General features: G+C 42.3%; 6 protein-coding genes across 6 annotated transcripts; all 6 read left to right on the top strand. All coding sequences in view use genetic code 12, as the record gives it.

The window, feature by feature from the left end:
• Nucleotides 1-10: 10 nt before the first annotated feature.
• On the top strand, nucleotides 11-2,383 carry PVL30_002168 (uncharacterized protein; the record flags this gene model as incomplete). Its single annotated transcript, XM_061119322.1, has 4 exons — nucleotides 11-694; nucleotides 980-1,320; nucleotides 1,625-1,879; nucleotides 1,972-2,383. The coding sequence occupies 4 exons, from the start codon at nucleotides 11-13 to the stop codon at nucleotides 2,381-2,383; spliced, it is 1,692 nt and encodes a 563-aa protein (XP_060975305.1).
• Nucleotides 2,384-3,491: 1,108 nt separating this feature from the next.
• PVL30_002167 (uncharacterized protein) lies at nucleotides 3,492-6,962 on the top strand (the record flags this gene model as incomplete). The annotated part of the gene is made up of 5 exons (XM_061119321.1): nucleotides 3,492-4,175; nucleotides 4,461-4,801; nucleotides 5,105-5,359; nucleotides 5,452-5,827; nucleotides 6,930-6,962. The coding sequence occupies 5 exons, from the start codon at nucleotides 3,492-3,494 to the stop codon at nucleotides 6,960-6,962; spliced, it is 1,689 nt and encodes a 562-aa protein (XP_060975304.1).
• Nucleotides 6,963-6,985: 23 nt separating this feature from the next.
• PVL30_002166 (uncharacterized protein) lies at nucleotides 6,986-10,443 on the top strand (the record flags this gene model as incomplete). Its single annotated transcript, XM_061119320.1, has 5 exons — nucleotides 6,986-7,669; nucleotides 7,967-8,307; nucleotides 8,653-8,868; nucleotides 8,961-9,336; nucleotides 10,411-10,443. 5 exons carry the CDS (start codon nucleotides 6,986-6,988, stop codon nucleotides 10,441-10,443), a joined length of 1,650 nt encoding a protein of 549 aa, XP_060975303.1.
• A 23-nt stretch (nucleotides 10,444-10,466) lies between these two features.
• Nucleotides 10,467-12,706, top strand: PVL30_002165 (uncharacterized protein; the record flags this gene model as incomplete). Its single annotated transcript, XM_061119319.1, has 4 exons — nucleotides 10,467-11,150; nucleotides 11,400-11,740; nucleotides 12,044-12,298; nucleotides 12,391-12,706. The coding sequence occupies 4 exons, from the start codon at nucleotides 10,467-10,469 to the stop codon at nucleotides 12,704-12,706; spliced, it is 1,596 nt and encodes a 531-aa protein (XP_060975302.1).
• A 1,108-nt stretch (nucleotides 12,707-13,814) lies between these two features.
• On the top strand, nucleotides 13,815-16,108 carry PVL30_002164 (uncharacterized protein; the record flags this gene model as incomplete). The annotated part of the gene is made up of 4 exons (XM_061119318.1): nucleotides 13,815-14,498; nucleotides 14,802-15,142; nucleotides 15,446-15,700; nucleotides 15,793-16,108. 4 exons carry the CDS (start codon nucleotides 13,815-13,817, stop codon nucleotides 16,106-16,108), a joined length of 1,596 nt encoding a protein of 531 aa, XP_060975301.1.
• A 1,094-nt stretch (nucleotides 16,109-17,202) lies between these two features.
• PVL30_002163 (uncharacterized protein) lies at nucleotides 17,203-18,259 on the top strand (the record flags this gene model as incomplete). The annotated part of the gene is made up of 2 exons (XM_061119317.1): nucleotides 17,203-17,886; nucleotides 18,245-18,259. The coding sequence occupies 2 exons, from the start codon at nucleotides 17,203-17,205 to the stop codon at nucleotides 18,257-18,259; spliced, it is 699 nt and encodes a 232-aa protein (XP_060975300.1).
• Between the last annotated feature and the right edge of the window lie 4,798 nt (nucleotides 18,260-23,057).

Raw genomic sequence — 23,057 nt, 5'->3', positions numbered from 1 at the left:
ATCTTAAATAATGTCATTTTTTAAAAACGCTTTTAACACCTCCCCCAAGTCAAAGGGGGAAAAACCAGCCGAACGCAAGGTTCGGTTTCAACTTCCCGGAGAACCTGTACCCCAATCAACCAAGCAGGTTTTCCAAAACCTCAAATCAACTTTGGCGAAGGGATTCAAACCTTCGCAAACACCTGGGAAATCACCCTCAGGTGCACCACTGCTGGAAACACCAGTTAAAAAGCTTACCAAGAAAGAGGCCGAAAGGTTTCTTCTTGTAGAGGGAATACACAAAAGTATTGCCGACTGCCTCAGGAGAACCTGGAAGTACGACGAAACTTTCAGTGTTTTTCTTAGGCACCAAGAATACACAACCAATATCGAGTCCTACCATGCAAAGCTGTTTCAAAGAGTAAGAAAGCTGTGGGGATGCCTGGAATCCACCTATTTACAGTCATTTGCGTCCATGGAAGACTCCATAACAAAAATAGGCAGCACCGCCTACAAATCTACAGATGGAAAATTTCTCATCTACAAGATTTCAGAGGAACACTCCGAAGACATCAGGAGAGAGCTTCCCAGAATGGGAAGCCACTACAAAGAGGCATCATTGATACTTCCCCACTTCCAACTCTTGAAAATGAATTTTGGAGGGGAGGAAACTATCTATGCAGTAAGTCCGGCATACGAGCACCAAGCAACTGAGGTATATTACTTGGGCACACAAGAAACAAGCCTGAAAAACACATATACCTCAAACACATACACATTTACAGACACAGACACAAACACAAACACAAACACAAACACAAACACAAACACAAACACAGACACAAACACAAACACCACACGCACATACAATTACATGACACGCAGGAACAAACGCGCATGTGACATGGGCGAACCCAGACCCACCTTCGCAACACTTTGCACCAACTCCGTTGTCCATAAGTCCTCATTTCTGAGGCCATTATACCACCCCATTGACCAGGGCTGTCCAACAGGCAATGTCCGCTTCCCCTTACTTACCAAAGAACGCGAGGACATCCTTCACAAATTGCAAAGGGACACGACCCATCTTATAGCCAGAAACAAAACAGGCTATAAGCTTCTAGTTGGGGTGGAGAGAAAAGTGGGTAGTCGACCAGGAATCCAAGTGCGGATTGTCGACTACCACAGGACATACACCAGGGAGAGGGGGTTTAGAAGGTTTTTTAGGTTTTTTAGGTTTGGAGGAGCAAATGTCAAAACACCAGAAGAATACGCTGCTTGGTTGATTAAGACTTTAGATCAGCACATTGAGGTTATCGAGGGGGAACTACATCTAGAAAAGTTCAAAATCAAAACACTACCCCCAACTACCAGCTTCACTCGCTGCATAAAAAACATAAAAGCGAGGATCAAAAGTCTAATGCTGGTCTCAACCAAGTAATAAAAGGAAAAAAAAAAAAAAAAAAAAAATACAAAAACAGACGGACAAAAAAAAAGCACGTTACTGTCACTGGTGCTATTTCTGATGTTACCTCTGTTGCTGCTTCACGGATGACTATATCACAAACCCAACCATGATCCCAAAGCAGGGGAGCCCACTGACCTCTGCTACCGTTTTCCATAGCCTACCACAACATTGCACTAGTGTAGCTGCCGACTCACACATTTATTCTGAACTTGGCAGATCCTGCGACAAAATGGCGCCTTTGTCGTATGATCTTGTACGGGGAACGAAAAATGTGGAGGATGCATATGCACTAGGGGTATCAACAAGGCACAGCGGGATCATATTATCACAGGTTGGGTTGTGTAAGTCACCGTGCAAGTTGTTTCAGATGGTGCAGAAGAAAAGCTTGTGGAATCTGCTTCCGGGGTTTGTTAATGTTGCATCAAAATCATTGTTTGCTCGTGTTGGAATAGCACCACTACTACTACCACCACTAATATTTATCATATTTATCATATTTATTATATCCAACATATTTATTATAGTGTGTGCTATCCGACGTCGACCAAACTCAAACTATGCCATTCAAACTTGTCAGAAATGTTTTTGGTGTTATTCCTGGTGTTTTTTCCTGGTTGTGTCACTGGTTGCGTTGCTGATGGTGTTGCTGGTTGTGTTGCTGATGGTGTTGCTGGTTGTGTTGCTGATGTTATGTCTGGTTGTGTTGCTGATGTTATGTCTGGTTGTGTTGCTGGTGTTATGTCTGGTGGTGTTACTGATGTTATGTCTGGTTGTGTTGCTGGTGTTATGTCTGGTTGTGTTGCTGGTGTTATGTCTGGTGGTGTTACTGATGTTATGTCTGGTGGTGTTGCTGATGGTGTTGCTGATGGTGTTGCTGATGTTATGTCTGGTGGTGTTGCTGTTCCTGCTATTAATCTTTGCACTTTTTTTTTCTAATATTAACACACTTTTCTGTTTATGTAAACACTCTGCTATTTGTAATTGAACCATTCTTCTATTTCGCATTCAGCCTACAAAATTGAACGTTCTGTATATTTCGCGCAATCGCTGTCATTGCAAACTAGAGTATCTCGGGTTGGAGTATGTGTATGTATACGCGCACGTGAGCTGCTGTGAACGAGTTAACCTCAGATACACGTAATATACACGTAAGATGGACGCGCGCGGGTGGGTGTGTACTTTACAAAAAACTTTACAAAAAAACACTACAGTGGGCAGCAGCAGTGATAGGAGCCAGATTCTCCCTATGTTCTGGAAGTGGCGCATTTTTGTAGAACTGACATAGGATCCAGCCTGGGGTTCAACCTAGGGCTCAACCTGGGATCCGGCCTATATGATGTAAATGTATGGGGCGGGGAAAGAGGGAGGGAGTAGCTGAGCCCACAGTTTTCCTCAAACTTCAGTAGAAAAATGTTTCCCTGTAAATTCGCACCAAACTCAGGGGAATAATCAACACACACAAACAATTCTCGACTCGTTGCAAGCTTGACGGCAATCCGTCGAGAATTGTTTGTGGAGATAGAATGCATTGCAGGATGTATAAGGTTGTAGATTGTGTTGAGCCAACATGCATCCAAACACACAATTCATCCACTCTGGTTGTCCACTTTCTGCTACAGCCACACACTATTGGCAGCACCCATTTGGCAGCACCCATTTGGCAGCACCCATTTGGTTTTTTGTTACGACGCGTTTGGTAGCGCATACAATTGCACACACACTGCTGAGCTACCAGAAGGGATTTCCTCGCCCTTCTGTTCCCCTCACTTCCTCGCGGGTTTTGCAACCAAAATGTATATGGCATAACACAATTTACTTGTTAGTCTCCAACCACAAGGCGTGGCGAGAGGGCTACTTGGTGAAGTATAAATATCCACAAACAAAACCCTTGTGACCTCAAACCTTTTTTTGCCCTTTTCTTTTTCTTCTTTTCCTTTTTCTTCTTCTTCTTTCGCCAGAAGTAAACCCACAACCAAAGTCTCACTTAGTACAGTTTAAACGAGTCAGACTTTACCAGTTAGTTTACTTAATTAAATCTTAAATAATGTCATTTTTTAAAAACGCTTTTAACACCTCCCCCAAGTCAAAGGGGGAAAAACCAGCCGAACGCAAGGTTCGGTTTCAACTTCCCGGAGAACCTGTACCCCAATCAACCAAGCAGGTTTTCCAAAACCTCAAATCAACTTTGGCGAAGGGATTCAAACCTTCGCAAACACCTGGGAAATCACCCTCAGGTGCACCACTGCTGGAAACACCAGTTAAAAAGCTTACCAAGAAAGAGGCCGAAAGGTTTCTTCTTGTAGAGGGAATACACAAAAGTATTGCCGACTGCCTCAGGAGAACCTGGAAGTACGACGAAACTTTCAGTGTTTTTCTTAGGCACCAAGAATACACAACCAATATCGAGTCCTACCATGCAAAGCTGTTTCAAAGAGTAAGAAAGCTGTGGGGATGCCTGGAATCCACCTATTTACAGTCATTTGCGTCCATGGAAGACTCCATAACAAAAATAGGCAGCACCGCCTACAAATCTACAGATGGAAAATTTCTCATCTACAAGATTTCAGAGGAACACTCCGAAGACATCAGGAGAGAGCTTCCCAGAATGGGAAGCCACTACAAAGAGGCATCATTGATACTTCCCCACTTCCAACTCTTGAAAATGAATTTTGGAGGGGAGGAAACTATCTATGCAGTAAGTCCGGCATACGAGCACCAAGCAACTGAGGTATATTACTTGGGCACACAAGAAACAAGCCTGAAAAACACATATACCTCAAACACATACACATTTACAGACACAGACACAAACACAAACACAAACACAAACACAAACACAAACACAAACACAGACACAAACACAAACACCACACGCACATACAATTACATGACACGCAGGAACAAACGCGCATGTGACATGGGCGAACCCAGACCCACCTTCGCAACACTTTGCACCAACTCCGTTGTCCATAAGTCCTCATTTCTGAGGCCATTATACCACCCCATTGACCAGGGCTGTCCAACAGGCAATGTCCGCTTCCCCTTACTTACCAAAGAACGCGAGGACATCCTTCACAAATTGCAAAGGGACACGACCCATCTTATAGCCAGAAACAAAACAGGCTATAAGCTTCTAGTTGGGGTGGAGAGAAAAGTGGGTAGTCGACCAGGAATCCAAGTGCGGATTGTCGACTACCACAGGACATACACCAGGGAGAGGGGGTTTAGAAGGTTTTTTAGGTTTTTTAGGTTTGGAGGAGCAAATGTCAAAACACCAGAAGAATACGCTGCTTGGTTGATTAAGACTTTAGATCAGCACATTGAGGTTATCGAGGGGGAACTACATCTAGAAAAGTTCAAAATCAAAACACTACCCCCAACTACCAGCTTCACTCGCTGCATAAAAAACATAAAAGCGAGGATCAAAAGTCTAATGCTGGTCTCAACCAAGTAATAAAAGGAAAAAAAAAAAAAAAAAAAAATACAAAAACAGACGGACAAAAAAAAAGCACGTTACTGTCACTGGTGCTATTTCTGATGTTACCTCTGTTGCTGCTTCACGGATGACTATATCACAAACCCAACCATGATCCCAAAGCAGGGGAGCCCACTGACCTCTGCTACCGTTTTCCATAGCCTACCACAACATTGCACTAGTGTAGCTGCCGACTCACACATTTATTCTGAACTTGGCAGATCCTGCGACAAAATGGCGCCTTTGTCGTATGATCTTGTACGGGGAACGAAAAATGTGGAGGATGCATATGCACTAGGGGTATCAACAAGGCACAGCGGGATCATATTATCACAGGTTGGGTTGTGTAAGTCACCGTGCAAGTTGTTTCAGATGGTGCAGAAGAAAAGCTTGTGGAATCTGCTTCCGGGGTTTGTTAATGTTGCATCAAAATCATTGTTTGCTCGTGTTGGAATAGCACCACTACTACTACCACCACTAATATTTATCATATTTATCATATTTATTATATCCAACATATTTATTATAGTGTGTGCTATCCGACGTCGACCAAACTCAAACTATGCCATTCAAACTTGTCAGAAATGTTTTTGGTGTTATTCCTGGTGTTTTTTCCTGGTTGTGTCACTGGTTGCGTTGCTGATGGTGTTGCTGGTTGTGTTGCTGATGGTGTTGCTGGTTGTGTTGCTGATGTTATGTCTGGTTGTGTTGCTGATGTTATGTCTGGTTGTGTTGCTGGTGTTATGTCTGGTGGTGTTACTGATGTTATGTCTGGTTGTGTTGCTGGTGTTATGTCTGGTTGTGTTGCTGGTGTTATGTCTGGTGGTGTTACTGATGTTATGTCTGGTGGTGTTGCTGATGGTGTTGCTGATGGTGTTGCTGATGTTATGTCTGGTGGTGTTGCTGTTCCTGCTATTAATCTTTGCACTTTTTTTTTCTAATATTAACACACTTTTCTGTTTATGTAAACACTCTGCTATTTGTAATTGAACCATTCTTCTATTTCGCATTCAGCCTACAAAATTGAACGTTCTGTATATTTCGCGCAATCGCTGTCATTGCAAACTAGAGTATCTCGGGTTGGAGTATGTGTATGTATACGCGCACGTGAGCTGCTGTGAACGAGTTAACCTCAGATACACGTAATATACACGTAAGATGGACGCGCGCGGGTGGGTGTGTACTTTACAAAAAACTTTACAAAAAAACACTACAGTGGGCAGCAGCAGTGATAGGAGCCAGATTCTCCCTATGTTCTGGAAGTGGCGCATTTTTGTAGAACTGACATAGGATCCAGCCTGGGGTTCAACCTAGGGCTCAACCTGGGATCCGGCCTATATGATGTAAATGTATGGGGCGGGGAAAGAGGGAGGGAGTAGCTGAGCCCACAGTTTTCCTCAAACTTCAGTAGAAAAATGTTTCCCTGTAAATTCGCACCAAACTCAGGGGAATAATCAACACACACAAACAATTCTCGACTCGTTGCAAGCTTGACGGCAATCCGTCGAGAATTGTTTGTGGAGATAGAATGCATTGCAGGATGTATAAGGTTGTAGATTGTGTTGAGCCAACATGCATCCAAACACACAATTCATCCACTCTGGTTGTCCACTTTCTGCTACAGCCACACACTATTGGCAGCACCCATTTGGCAGCACCCATTTGGCAGCACCCATTTGGCAGCACCCATTTGGTTTTTTGTTACGACGCGTTTGGTAGCGCATACAATTGCACACACACTGCTGAGCTACCAGAAGGGATTTCCTCGCCCTTCTGTTCCCCTCACTTCCTCGCGGGTTTTGCAACCAAAATGTATATGGCATAACACAATTTACTTGTTAGTCTCCAACCACAAGGCGTGGCGAGAGGGCTACTTGGTGAAGTATAAATATCCACAAACAAAACCCTTGTGACCTCAAACCTTTTTTTGCCCTTTTCTTTTTCTTCTTTTCCTTTTTCTTCTTCTTCTTTCGCCAGAAGTAAACCCACAACCAAAGTCTCACTTAGTACAGTTTAAACGAGTCAGACTTTACCAGTTAGTTTACTTAATTAAATCTTAAATAATGTCATTTTTTAAAAACGCTTTTAACACCTCCCCCAAGTCAAAGGGGGAAAAACCAGCCGAACGCAAGGTTCGGTTTCAACTTCCCGGAGAACCTGTACCCCAATCAACCAAGCAGGTTTTCCAAAACCTCAAATCAACTTTGGCGAAGGGATTCAAACCTTCGCAAACACCTGGGAAATCACCCTCAGGTGCACCACTGCTGGAAACACCAGTTAAAAAGCTTACCAAGAAAGAGGCCGAAAGGTTTCTTCTTGTAGAGGGAATACACAAAAGTATTGCCGACTGCCTCAGGAGAACCTGGAAGTACGACGAAACTTTCAGTGTTTTTCTTAGGCACCAAGAATACACAACCAATATCGAGTCCTACCATGCAAAGCTGTTTCAAAGAGTAAGAAAGCTGTGGGGATGCCTGGAATCCACCTATTTACAGTCATTTGCGTCCATGGAAGACTCCATAACAAAAATAGGCAGCACCGCCTACAAATCTACAGATGGAAAATTTCTCATCTACAAGATTTCAGAGGAACACTCCGAAGACATCAGGAGAGAGCTTCCCAGAATGGGAAGCCACTACAAAGAGGCATCATTGATACTTCCCCACTTCCAACTCTTGAAAATGAATTTTGGAGGGGAGGAAACTATCTATGCAGTAAGTCCGGCATACGAGCACCAAGCAACTGAGGTATATTACTTGGGCACACAAGAAACAAGCCTGAAAAACACATATACCTCAAACACATACACATTTACAGACACAGACACAAACACAAACACAAACACAAACACAAACACAAACACAAACACAAACACAAACACAGACACAAACACAAACACCACACGCACATACAATTACATGACACGCAGGAACAAACGCGCATGTGACATGGGCGAACCCAGACTCACCTTCGCAACACTTTGCACCAACTCCGTTGTCCATAAGTCCTCATTTCTGAGGCCATTATACCACCCCATTGACCAGGGCTGTCCAACAGGCAATGTCCGCTTCCCCTTACTTACCAAAGAACGCGAGGACATCCTTCACAAATTGCAAAGGGACACGACCCATCTTATAGCCAGGAACAAAACAGGCTATAAGCTTCTAGTTGGGGTGGAGAGAAAAGTGGGTAGTCGACCAGGAATCCAAGTGCGGATTGTCGACTACCACAGGACATACACCAGGGAGAGGGGGTTTAGAAGGTTTTTTAGGTTTTTTAGGTTTGGAGGAGCAAATGTCAAAACACCAGAAGAATACGCTGCTTGGTTGATTAAGACTTTAGATCAGCACATTGAGGTTATCGAGGGGGAACTACATCTAGAAAAGTTCAAAATCAAAACACTACCCCCAACTACCAGCTTCACTCGCTGCATAAAAAACATAAAAGCGAGGATCAAAAGTCTAATGCTGGTCTCAACCAAGTAATAAAAGGAAAAAAAAAAAAAAAAAAAAAAATACAAAAACAGACGGACAAAAAAAAAGCACGTTACTGTCACTGGTGCTATTTCTGATGTTACCTCTGTTGCTGCTTCACGGATGACTATATCACAAACCCAACCATGATCCCAAAGCAGGGGGAGCCCACCGACCTCTGCTACCGTTTCCCATAGCCTACCACAACATTGCACTAGTGTAGCTGCCGACTCACACATTTATTCTGAACTTGGCAGATCCTGCGACAAAATGGCGCCTTTGTCGTATGATCTTGTACGGGGAACGAAAAATGTGGAGGATGCATATGCACTAGGGGTATCAACAAGGCACAGCGGGATCATATTATCACAGGTTGGGTTGTGTAAGTCACCGTGCAAGTTGTTTCAGATGGTGCAGAAGAAAAGCTTGTGGAATCTGCTTCCGGGGTTTGTTAATGTTGCATCAAAATCATTGTTTGCTCGTGTTGGAATAGCACCACTACTACTACCACCACTAATATTTATCATATTTATCATATTTATTATATCCAACATATTTATTATAGTGTGTGCTATCCGACGTCGACCAAACTCAAACTATGCCATTCAAACTTGTCAGAAATGTTTTTGGTGTTATTCCTGGTGTTTTTTCCTGGTTGTGTCACTGGTTGCGTTGCTGATGGTGTTGCTGGTTGTGTTGCTGATGGTGTTGCTGGTTGTGTTGCTGATGTTATGTCTGGTTGTGTTGCTGATGTTATGTCTGGTTGTGTTGCTGGTGTTATGTCTGGTGGTGTTACTGATGTTATGTCTGGTTGTGTTGCTGGTGTTATGTCTGGTTGTGTTGCTGGTGTTATGTCTGGTGGTGTTACTGATGTTATGTCTGGTGGTGTTGCTGATGGTGTTGCTGATGGTGTTGCTGATGTTATGTCTGGTGGTGTTGCTGTTCCTGCTATTAATCTTTGCACTTTTTTTTTCTAATATTAACACACTTTTCTGTTTATGTAAACACTCTGCTATTTGTAATTGAACCATTCTTCTATTTCGCATTCAGCCTACAAAATTGAACGTTCTGTATATTTCGCGCAATCGCTGTCATTGCAAACTAGAGTATCTCGGGTTGGAGTATGTGTATGTATACGCGCACGTGAGCTGCTGTGAACGAGTTAACCTCAGATACACGTAATATACACGTAAGATGGACGCGCGCGGGTGGGTGTGTACTTTACAAAAAACTTTACAAAAAAACACTACAGTGGGCAGCAGCAGTGATAGGAGCCAGATTCTCCCTATGTTCTGGAAGTGGCGCATTTTTGTAGAACTGACATAGGATCCAGCCTGGGGTTCAACCTAGGGCTCAACCTGGGATCCGGCCTATATGATGTAAATGTATGGGGCGGGGAAAGAGGGAGGGAGTAGCTGAGCCCACAGTTTTCCTCAAACTTCAGTAGAAAAATGTTTCCCTGTAAATTCGCACCAAACTCAGGGGAATAATCAACACACACAAACAATTCTCGACTCGTTGCAAGCTTGACGGCAATCCGTCGAGAATTGTTTGTGGAGATAGAATGCATTGCAGGATGTATAAGGTTGTAGATTGTGTTGAGCCAACATGCATCCAAACACACAATTCATCCACTCTGGTTGTCCACTTTCTGCTACAGCCACACACTATTGGCAGCACCCATTTGGCAGCACCCATTTGGTTTTTTGTTACGACGCGTTTGGTAGCGCATACAATTGCACACACACTGCTGAGCTACCAGAAGGGATTTCCTCGCCCTTCTGTTCCCCTCACTTCCTCGCGGGTTTTGCAACCAAAATGTATATGGCATAACACAATTTACTTGTTAGTCTCCAACCACAAGGCGTGGCGAGAGGGCTACTTGGTGAAGTATAAATATCCACAAACAAAACCCTTGTGACCTCAAACCTTTTTTTGCCCTTTTCTTTTTCTTCTTTTCCTTTTTCTTCTTCTTCTTTCGCCAGAAGTAAACCCACAACCAAAGTCTCACTTAGTACAGTTTAAACGAGTCAGACTTTACCAGTTAGTTTACTTAATTAAATCTTAAATAATGTCATTTTTTAAAAACGCTTTTAACACCTCCCCCAAGTCAAAGGGGGAAAAACCAGCCGAACGCAAGGTTCGGTTTCAACTTCCCGGAGAACCTGTACCCCAATCAACCAAGCAGGTTTTCCAAAACCTCAAATCAACTTTGGCGAAGGGATTCAAACCTTCGCAAACACCTGGGAAATCACCCTCAGGTGCACCACTGCTGGAAACACCAGTTAAAAAGCTTACCAAGAAAGAGGCCGAAAGGTTTCTTCTTGTAGAGGGAATACACAAAAGTATTGCCGACTGCCTCAGGAGAACCTGGAAGTACGACGAAACTTTCAGTGTTTTTCTTAGGCACCAAGAATACACAACCAATATCGAGTCCTACCATGCAAAGCTGTTTCAAAGAGTAAGAAAGCTGTGGGGATGCCTGGAATCCACCTATTTACAGTCATTTGCGTCCATGGAAGACTCCATAACAAAAATAGGCAGCACCGCCTACAAATCTACAGATGGAAAATTTCTCATCTACAAGATTTCAGAGGAACACTCCGAAGACATCAGGAGAGAGCTTCCCAGAATGGGAAGCCACTACAAAGAGGCATCATTGATACTTCCCCACTTCCAACTCTTGAAAATGAATTTTGGAGGGGAGGAAACTATCTATGCAGTAAGTCCGGCATACGAGCACCAAGCAACTGAGGTATATTACTTGGGCACACAAGAAACAAGCCTGAAAAACACATATACCTCAAACACATACACATTTACAGACACAGACACAAACACAAACACAAACACAAACACCACACGCACATACAATTACATGACACGCAGGAACAAACGCGCATGTGACATGGGCGAACCCAGACCCACCTTCGCAACACTTTGCACCAACTCCGTTGTCCATAAGTCCTCATTTCTGAGGCCATTATACCACCCCATTGACCAGGGCTGTCCAACAGGCAATGTCCGCTTCCCCTTACTTACCAAAGAACGCGAGGACATCCTTCACAAATTGCAAAGGGACACGACCCATCTTATAGCCAGAAACAAAACAGGCTATAAGCTTCTAGTTGGGGTGGAGAGAAAAGTGGGTAGTCGACCAGGAATCCAAGTGCGGATTGTCGACTACCACAGGACATACACCAGGGAGAGGGGGTTTAGAAGGTTTTTTAGGTTTTTTAGGTTTGGAGGAGCAAATGTCAAAACACCAGAAGAATACGCTGCTTGGTTGATTAAGACTTTAGATCAGCACATTGAGGTTATCGAGGGGGAACTACATCTAGAAAAGTTCAAAATCAAAACACTACCCCCAACTACCAGCTTCACTCGCTGCATAAAAAACATAAAAGCGAGGATCAAAAGTCTAATGCTGGTCTCAACCAAGTAATAAAAGGAAAAAAAAAAAAAAAAAAAAATACAAAAACAGACGGACAAAAAAAAAGCACGTTACTATCACTGGTGCTATTTCTGATGTTACCTCTGTTGCTGCTTCACGGACGACTATATCACAAACCCAACCATGATCCCAAAGCAGGGGAGCCCACCGACCTCTGCTACCGTTTTCCATAGCCTACCACAACATTGCACTAGTGTAGCTGCCGACTCACACATTTATTCTGAACTTGGCAGATCCTGCGACAAAATGGCGCCTTTGTCGTATGATCTTGTACGGGGAACGAAAAATGTGGAGGATGCATATGCACTAGGGGTATCAACAAGGCACAGCGGGATCATATTATCACAGGTTGGGTTGTGTAAGTCACCGTGCAAGTTGTTTCAGATGGTGCAGAAGAAAAGCTTGTGGAATCTGCTTCCGGGGTTTGTTAATGTTGCATCAAAATCATTGTTTGCTCGTGTTGGAATAGCACCACTACTACTACCACCACTAATATTTATCATATTTATCATATTTATTATATCCAACATATTTATTATAGTGTGTGCTATCCGACGTCGACCAAACTCAAACTATGCCATTCAAACTTGTCAGAAATGTTTTTGGTGTTATTCCTGGTGTTTTTTCCTGGTTGTGTCACTGGTTGCGTTGCTGATGGTGTTGCTGGTTGTGTTGCTGATGGTGTTGCTGGTTGTGTTGCTGATGTTATGTCTGGTTGTGTTGCTGGTGTTATGTCTGGTTGTGTTGCTGATGTTATGTCTGGTGGTGTTACTGATGTTATGTCTGGTGGTGTTGCTGATGTTATGTCTGGTGGTGTTGCTGTTCCTGCTATTAATCTTTGCACTTTTTTTTTCTAATATTAACACACTTTTCTGTTTATGTAAACACTCTGCTATTTGTAATTGAACCATTCTTCTATTTCGCATTCAGCCTACAAAATTGAACGTTCTGTATATTTCGCGCAATCGCTGTCATTGCAAACTAGAGTATCTCGGGTTGGAGTATGTGTATGTATACGCGCACGTGAGCTGCTGTGAACGAGTTAACCTCAGATACACGTAATATACACGTAAGATGGACGCGCGCGGGTGGGTGTGTACTTTACAAAAAACTTTACAAAAAAACACTACAGTGGGCAGCAGCAGTGATAGGAGCCAGATTCTCCCTATGTTCTGGAAGTGGCGCATTTTTGTAGAACTGACATAGGATCCAGCCTGGGGTTCAACCTAGGGCTCAACCTGGGATCCGGCCTATATGATGTAAATGTATGGGGCGGGGAAAGAGGGAGGGAGTAGCTGAGCCCACAGTTTTCCTCAAACTTCAGTAGAAAAATGTTTCCCTGTAAATTCGCACCAAACTCAGGGGAATAATCAACACACACAAACAATTCTCGACTCGTTGCAAGCTTGACGGCAATCCGTCGAGAATTGTTTGTGGAGATAGAATGCATTGCAGGATGTATAAGGTTGTAGATTGTGTTGAGCCAACATGCATCCAAACACACAATTCATCCACTCTGGTTGTCCACTTTCTGCTACAGCCACACACTATTGGCAGCACCCATTTGGCAGCACCCATTTGGCAGCACCCATTTGGTTTTTTGTTACGACGCGTTTGGTAGCGCATACAATTGCACACACACTGCTGAGCTACCAGAAGGGATTTCCTCGCCCTTCTGTTCCCCTCACTTCCTCGCGGGTTTTGCAACCAAAATGTATATGGCATAACACAATTTACTTGTTAGTCTCCAACCACAAGGCGTGGCGAGAGGGCTACTTGGTGAAGTATAAATATCCACAAACAAAACCCTTGTGACCTCAAACCTTTTTTTGCCCTTTTCTTTTTCTTCTTTTCCTTTTTCTTCTTCTTCTTTCGCCAGAAGTAAACCCACAACCAAAGTCTCACTTAGTACAGTTTAAACGAGTCAGACTTTACCAGTTAGTTTACTTAATTAAATCTTAAATAATGTCATTTTTTAAAAACGCTTTTAACACCTCCCCCAAGTCAAAGGGGGAAAAACCAGCCGAACGCAAGGTTCGGTTTCAACTTCCCGGAGAACCTGTACCCCAATCAACCAAGCAGGTTTTCCAAAACCTCAAATCAACTTTGGCGAAGGGATTCAAACCTTCGCAAACACCTGGGAAATCACCCTCAGGTGCACCACTGCTGGAAACACCAGTTAAAAAGCTTACCAAGAAAGAGGCCGAAAGGTTTCTTCTTGTAGAGGGAATACACAAAAGTATTGCCGACTGCCTCAGGAGAACCTGGAAGTACGACGAAACTTTCAGTGTTTTTCTTAGGCACCAAGAATACACAACCAATATCGAGTCCTACCATGCAAAGCTGTTTCAAAGAGTAAGAAAGCTGTGGGGATGCCTGGAATCCACCTATTTACAGTCATTTGCGTCCATGGAAGACTCCATAACAAAAATAGGCAGCACCGCCTACAAATCTACAGATGGAAAATTTCTCATCTACAAGATTTCAGAGGAACACTCCGAAGACATCAGGAGAGAGCTTCCCAGAATGGGAAGCCACTACAAAGAGGCATCATTGATACTTCCCCACTTCCAACTCTTGAAAATGAATTTTGGAGGGGAGGAAACTATCTATGCAGTAAGTCCGGCATACGAGCACCAAGCAACTGAGGTATATTACTTGGGCACACAAGAAACAAGCCTGAAAAACACATATACCTCAAACACATACACATTTACAGACACAGACACAAACACAAACACAAACACAAACACAGACACAAACACAAACACAGACACAAACACAGACACAGACACAAACACAAACACCACACGCACATACAATTACATGACACGCAGGAACAAACGCGCATGTGACATGGGCGAACCCAGACCCACCTTCGCAACACTTTGCACCAACTCCGTTGTCCATAAGTCCTCATTTCTGAGGCCATTATACCACCCCATTGACCAGGGCTGTCCAACAGGCAATGTCCGCTTCCCCTTACTTACCAAAGAACGCGAGGACATCCTTCACAAATTGCAAAGGGACACGACCCATCTTATAGCCAGAAACAAAACAGGCTATAAGCTTCTAGTTGGGGTGGAGAGAAAAGTGGGTAGTCGACCAGGAATCCAAGTGCGGATTGTCGACTACCACAGGACATACACCAGGGAGAGGGGGTTTAGAAGGTTTTTTAGGTTTTTTAGGTTTGGAGGAGCAAATGTCAAAACACCAGAAGAATACGCTGCTTGGTTGATTAAGACTTTAGATCAGCACATTGAGGTTATCGAGGGGGAACTACATCTAGAAAAGTTCAAAATCAAAACACTACCCCCAACTACCAGCTTCACTCGCTGCATAAAAAACATAAAAGCGAGGATCAAAAGTCTAATGCTGGTCTCAACCAAGTAATAAAAGGAAAAAAAAAAAAAAAAAAAAATACAAAAACAGACGGACAAAAAAAAAGCACGTTACTGTCACTGGTGCTATTTCTGATGTTACCTCTGTTGCTGCTTCACGGACGACTATATCACAAACCCAACCATGATCCCAAAGCAGGGGAGCCCACCGACCTCTGCTACCGTTTTCCATAGCCTACCACAACATTGCACTAGTGTAGCTGCCGACTCACACATTTATTCTGAACTTGGCAGATCCTGCGACAAAATGGCGCCTTTGTCGTATGATCTTGTACGGGGAACGAAAAATGTGGAGGATGCATATGCACTAGGGGTATCAACAAGGCACAGCGGGATCATATTATCACAGGTTGGGTTGTGTAAGTCACCGTGCAAGTTGTTTCAGATGGTGCAGAAGAAAAGCTTGTGGAATCTGCTTCCGGGGTTTGTTAATGTTGCATCAAAATCATTGTTTGCTCGTGTTGGAATAGCACCACTACTACTACCACCACTAATATTTATCATATTTATCATATTTATTATATCCAACATATTTATTATAGTGTGTGCTATCCGACGTCGACCAAACTCAAACTATGCCATTCAAACTTGTCAGAAATGTTTTTGGTGTTATTCCTGGTGTTTTTTCCTGGTTGTGTCACTGGTTGCGTTGCTGATGGTGTTGCTGGTTGTGTTGCTGATGGTGTTGCTGGTTGTGTTGCTGATGTTATGTCTGGTTGTGTTGCTGGTGTTATGTCTGGTTGTGTTGCTGATGTTATGTCTGGTGGTGTTACTGATGTTATGTCTGGTGGTGTTGCTGATGTTATGTCTGGTGGTGTTGCTGTTCCTGCTATTAATCTTTGCACTTTTTTTTTCTAATATTAACACACTTTTCTGTTTATGTAAACACTCTGCTATTTGTAATTGAACCATTCTTCTATTTCGCATTCAGCCTACAAAATTGAACGTTCTGTATATTTCGCGCAATCGCTGTCATTGCAAACTAGAGTATCTCGGGTTGGAGTATGTGTATGTATACGCGCACGTGAGCTGCTGTGAACGAGTTAACCTCAGATACACGTAATATACACGTAAGATGGACGCGCGCGGGTGGGTGTGTACTTTACAAAAAACTTTACAAAAAAACACTACAGTGGGCAGCAGCAGTGATAGGAGCCAGATTCTCCCTATGTTCTGGAAGTGGCGCATTTTTGTAGAACTGACATAGGATCCAGCCTGGGGTTCAACCTAGGGCTCAACCTGGGATCCGGCCTATATGATGTAAATGTATGGGGCGGGGAAAGAGGGAGGGAGTAGCTGAGCCCACAGTTTTCCTCAAACTTCAGTAGAAAAATGTTTCCCTGTAAATTCGCACCAAACTCAGGGGAATAATCAACACACACAAACAATTCTCGACTCGTTGCAAGCTTGACGGCAATCCGTCGAGAATTGTTTGTGGAGATAGAATGCATTGCAGGATGTATAAGGTTGTAGATTGTGTTGAGCCAACATGCATCCAAACACACAATTCATCCACTCTGGTTGTCCACTTTCTGCTACAGCCACACACTATTGGCAGCACCCATTTGGCAGCACCCATTTGGTTTTTTGTTACGACGCGTTTGGTAGCGCATACAATTGCACACACACTGCTGAGCTACCAGAAGGGATTTCCTCGCCCTTCTGTTCCCCTCACTTCCTCGCGGGTTTTGCAACCAAAATGTATATGGCATAACACAATTTACTTGTTAGTCTCCAACCACAAGGCGTGGCGAGAGGGCTACTTGGTGAAGTATAAATATCCACAAACAAAACCCTTGTGACCTCAAACCTTTTTTTGCCCTTTTCTTTTTCTTCTTTTCCTTTTTCTTCTTCTTCTTTCGCCAGAAGTAAACCCACAACCAAAGTCTCACTTAGTACAGTTTAAACGAGTCAGACTTTACCAGTTAGTTTACTTAATTAAATCTTAAATAATGTCATTTTTTAAAAACGCTTTTAACACCTCCCCCAAGTCAAAGGGGGAAAAACCAGCCGAACGCAAGGTTCGGTTTCAACTTCCCGGAGAACCTGTACCCCAATCAACCAAGCAGGTTTTCCAAAACCTCAAATCAACTTTGGCGAAGGGATTCAAACCTTCGCAAACACCTGGGAAATCACCCTCAGGTGCACCACTGCTGGAAACACCAGTTAAAAAGCTTACCAAGAAAGAGGCCGAAAGGTTTCTTCTTGTAGAGGGAATACACAAAAGTATTGCCGACTGCCTCAGGAGAACCTGGAAGTACGACGAAACTTTCAGTGTTTTTCTTAGGCACCAAGAATACACAACCAATATCGAGTCCTACCATGCAAAGCTGTTTCAAAGAGTAAGAAAGCTGTGGGGATGCCTGGAATCCACCTATTTACAGTCATTTGCGTCCATGGAAGACTCCATAACAAAAATAGGCAGCACCGCCTACAAATCTACAGATGGAAAATTTCTCATCTACAAGATTTCAGAGGAACACTCCGAAGACATCAGGAGAGAGCTTCCCAGAATGGGAAGCCACTACAAAGAGGCATCATTGATACTTCCCCACTTCCAACTCTTGAAAATGAATTTTGGAGGGGAGGAAACTATCTATGCAGTAAGTCCGGCATACGAGCACCAAGCAACTGAGGTATATTACTTGGGCACACAAGAAACAAGCCTGAAAAACACATATACCTCAAACACATACACATTTACAGACACAGACACAAACACAAACACAAACACAAACACCACACGCACATACAATTACATGACACGCAGGAACAAACGCGCATGTGACATGGGCGAACCCAGACCCACCTTCGCAACACTTTGCACCAACTCCGTTGTCCATAAGTCCTCATTTCTGAGGCCATTATACCACCCCATTGACCAGGGCTGTCCAACAGGCAATGTCCGCTTCCCCTTACTTACCAAAGAACGCGAGGACATCCTTCACAAATTGCAAAGGGACACGACCCATCTTATAGCCAGAAACAAAACAGGCTATAAGCTTCTAGTTGGGGTGGAGAGAAAAGTGGGTAGTCGACCAGGAATCCAAGTGCGGATTGTCGACTACCACAGGACATACACCAGGGAGAGGGGGTTTAGAAGGTTTTTTAGGTTTTTTAGGTTTGGAGGAGCAAATGTCAAAACACCAGAAGAATACGCTGCTTGGTTGATTAAGACTTTAGATCAGCACATTGAGGTTATCGAGGGGGAACTACATCTAGAAAAGTTCAAAATCAAAACACTACCCCCAACTACCAGCTTCACTCGCTGCATAAAAAACATAAAAGCGAGGATCAAAAGTCTAATGCTGGTCTCAACCAAGTAATAAAAGGAAAAAAAAAAAAAAAAAAAAAAATACAAAAACAGACGGACAAAAAAAAAGCACGTTACTGTCACTGGTGCTATTTCTGATGTTACCTCTGTTGCTGCTTCACGGATGACTATATCACAAACCCAACCATGATCCCAAAGCAGGGGGAGCCCACCGACCTCTGCTACCGTTTCCCATAGCCTACCACAACATTGCACTAGTGTAGCTGCCGACTCACACATTTATTCTGAACTTGGCAGATCCTGCGACAAAATGGCGCCTTTGTCGTATGATCTTGTACGGGGAACGAAAAATGTGGAGGATGCATATGCACTAGGGGTATCAACAAGGCACAGCGGGATCATATTATCACAGGTTGGGTTGTGTAAGTCACCGTGCAAGTTGTTTCAGATGGTGCAGAAGAAAAGCTTGTGGAATCTGCTTCCGGGGTTTGTTAATGTTGCATCAAAATCATTGTTTGCTCGTGTTGGAATAGCACCACTACTACTACCACCACTAATATTTATCATATTTATCATATTTATTATATCCAACATATTTATTATAGTGTGTGCTATCCGACGTCGACCAAACTCAAACTATGCCATTCAAACTTGTCAGAAATGTTTTTGGTGTTATTCCTGGTGTTTTTTCCTGGTTGTGTCACTGGTTGCGTTGCTGATGGTGTTGCTGGTTGTGTTGCTGATGGTGTTGCTGGTTGTGTTGCTGATGTTATGTCTGGTTGTGTTGCTGATGTTATGTCTGGTTGTGTTGCTGGTGTTATGTCTGGTGGTGTTACTGATGTTATGTCTGGTTGTGTTGCTGGTGTTATGTCTGGTTGTGTTGCTGGTGTTATGTCTGGTGGTGTTACTGATGTTATGTCTGGTGGTGTTGCTGATGGTGTTGCTGATGGTGTTGCTGATGTTATGTCTGGTGGTGTTGCTGTTCCTGCTATTAATCTTTGCACTTTTTTTTTCTAATATTAACACACTTTTCTGTTTATGTAAACACTCTGCTATTTGTAATTGAACCATTCTTCTATTTCGCATTCAGCCTACAAAATTGAACGTTCTGTATATTTCGCGCAATCGCTGTCATTGCAAACTAGAGTATCTCGGGTTGGAGTATGTGTATGTATACGCGCACGTGAGCTGCTGTGAACGAGTTAACCTCAGATACACGTAATATACACGTAAGATGGACGCGCGCGGGTGGGTGTGTATATCAAGTAAATCTTGAGACACTATTCATCAACTCTAGTTGTGCACTTTCCGTTGCAACTGGATACTATTGGCTTCACATTTCTGGTATCGATGTTTCGAATTTTTGCATGAATTAACTGGTACGTTTCCTACACGCACTCAATGCGGAGCAAGCTACATATATTTGACTCCCGATGGCCACACTATGGTCGCAATTTGAAATTTACTTTTATGTGGTTCTAAATGATTTTTAATATCCCCTGGTGTTATTTTATACATGCACTAAAATGGTAGAGAGCAGATAGGTTAAAAGTTGCTAACTACTTTCTTTTGAAGTGTCGTTAATCAAACGGTATTTAAGAGAATCTTGAGTTGTAATTTATAAGATGTTTCCGACTTATATTGTTTAAGTCCAAAGTCACCTGTGCCGTATATATTGGCATTTGAGGTACTGTGTTCAATTGAGATCAACTTGTTCATGCACGAGGAAACGAATGAACGAGAGTTGTTACTACTCTCTTCTACTGTTAACAAGCTATATCTTTGAATTATGTTGGTTTTACCCATTAAAAGCCCAAATTCACAATATGCTTTTGTTGTCATTCTATAGTCATTATATTGGAGATGATGGTTGTCGTGGACATTGAAAACCTCAATTTCTGGCGCTCTGACAACAAGGAGGTCTTTTGAATGCGTTAGAGATCATTGCATCCACTACAAAATACACTTTAGAATGAAGAGCGGACAGCTACTAGCCCTAAAAATACAATTTGGGAATTGGTGTTTTGTATATTAAATTATGTTGTTTATTTTGCTTTCATGAATGCTATTTGAGACCGGATACCGAAATAACATGTTTCTCAAATTTTGCGTAAAAATATTGCTAAATGTCCCTTTCCACTTCTTCTAGACTTATCAAATTTTTCAGTCTCTTTGATCTCGGAAGAGTGTTGGCAGTTGACGCCTAACGAATTGGCTAAATTAACCAGTGTCGTACATGGTATTTATCAAGTAAGCATTTAGCTTATCGAGAGCAACAAGAGAGACATGCATGCAAATATCATGCTAGTGTTATGCAAACTAAATCGAAGATTGTATACATGCAATGCAAAAATGATGCCGGGGAAAGACGAAGCGAGTCTCAGTGGGTCTTTTTCTTGGGTTGTGGATATAATAAGGGGTATAAATAAACAGGATGGTTGAGATAATACCAATATCGAAAACAAGAGAGCTAGATGAACAGCGGGTGGTATAATAGCCGGGGGCTCTTGCTTTGAAAGATGAGACTTCTCATCCACCCAACACCAAACTTGCAAGTAACAATCAAAAAAAATATATATATATAATATTTACAAAAAAGCAGACAAAATTAGACGGCACCTTATCACAAACTTTCATTGCTATTGCTTAGTAGTTCCCTTTGCCCATCGGTATTTTTAGCTTCCCCCCACCCTCTTCCAAAAAATTGCGAGGACAAGCCCTTCCCCGTGCTATAGGTCCCCAAGTCTTTTCCATTATTTCCGAAATGAAAAAGGATCCTACTTGCAATTATCATGAAGCTTGTCCACAGGTAGATTCAGAACTAGAAAGAAAAAACAATACTGATGAAGTTACAGCACAAACAGTTTATAGATCGTTTTGCAATTCTTCATTCTGAGATATGAAAGTCGCAATTAAAGATAATCTACTATCGGTTCAAACACCTTTCCAGCTCCAGTGCCTTCATGTGTCGTTCTAAAAAAAAAATTACAGTCCCACAAAAGTTTTGCTCACATGTAGCAGAAGCTATTATGCTTTGACTTCAGGAGATTCAATCAAAAAGACTTGTGTCTGGTGATACATCAAAAGTGAAGATTTTGTGACCAGATATTCAAATTCTTCAGAGAAGATTATCCACAGAGTCTTAATCTTGAATTAAATCTGAGAATACCAACTTATGGTCAAATATACAACCAAAATTACGTCTGTTTGGTAATAAGAAATTTCATATTGATTAGCTTACTTGTAAGCTGCATCGCTTGCTAGGTGAACAGTTACCTGCTCTCTTGTCATACAGTCTAAATTGACTACATTATCTACACGAGTCTCTGCTTCACAATTCTGAACCCATGCACTGATTGGCCAGGCCATCTTGAACTACAAAAGATGCTACTTTTGAAGCATATGACCAGTTGCACAGTGATGTATTTACATCATGGCAAGGTGGTAATATTAATCAACTATTTAAGACGCAATGCTAGAGCCAAACTAGAAAACAAACCTTGAGGATTAGGAAGAAAAAGAGCCACTCACTTACATGCAAAAAAAAAGAACACAAGGACAGGATCGGCAACAAATAACCAACAAATTTCGCAATCACAAAAAAAAGGGTGGGGGTTCAAGAAAATATGAAAACAATTTAAACGTATTATTGCCAAACATTTCACAATACTTACACTGCCAAGAAAACGATATTGATGATGCTCATTTTTTGAACTTCAAGAACATGACATGAGTCTTCCTAACCACAAAGCCTTTGCTTTACTATAGACGACAGTAGCTACCAAAATGTCGAAGCACGAAATTCGTAATCAGCCGTAGCTTAAATTACAAATCAGAATATAATAAACAAGACGCATCATAAGCCGAAAAAATAAAACCTTACTAACAAGCCAGCCTGCTTTGCCAAAAGCGAAAAAAAATAATTTATTATGCAAGTTATACCATATTAACTCCAAAATACTGAATATTCTGTTGATAAAAAATAAAGGACGTAGTAATTTATAATCCAATATGATCTGTCGCGAGCGATGCAAAAAGCAGTATCAATTCAAAATAAGATTACTAAATAGGGCAGTGCTTATCCAGACCGTTTTAGCATTACTTCATGATACGGCAGAAAAAACTCCTCATACACTACAAGCAAGAAAATAAAAGTTGATTCTAACAGGTACAGATGGCAATCCGTACCTAACAATACTCTGTCGCAAAAAAGGATTCATCTATCAAAACATAATCCATAATAGGAACTTAGTAAAGACAATTATGCAAGAACAAAGCATTAAATTACTAATGAGTAAAACTTTCTTATATCTTTGCCTAATAACCCAATAACAAGAATGCCAATAATAAACCAAAACATAAGATAGCAATCCGAGTCGACCATTAAAAAATAGCTCCAAAGTAGAAAATTTTAAAAACGCTTGAACAACATTGTACATTTTCGCGACGCCTTTTGCATTCGTAACGATCAATCTTTAAAATGCAGGAGAATTGAGAGGAATGCATAGGCAGACCTATATGCTATCAAAAGAA

This window comes from Lodderomyces elongisporus, chromosome 2 (assembly GCF_030384665.1).
Source record: "Lodderomyces elongisporus chromosome 2, complete sequence".
In the NCBI taxonomy this organism is placed as follows: Eukaryota; Fungi; Ascomycota; class Pichiomycetes; order Serinales; family Debaryomycetaceae; genus Lodderomyces; species Lodderomyces elongisporus.
Note: the sequence above shows the minus strand (reverse complement) of the source record. Positions and strands in the feature narration are given on the sequence as shown.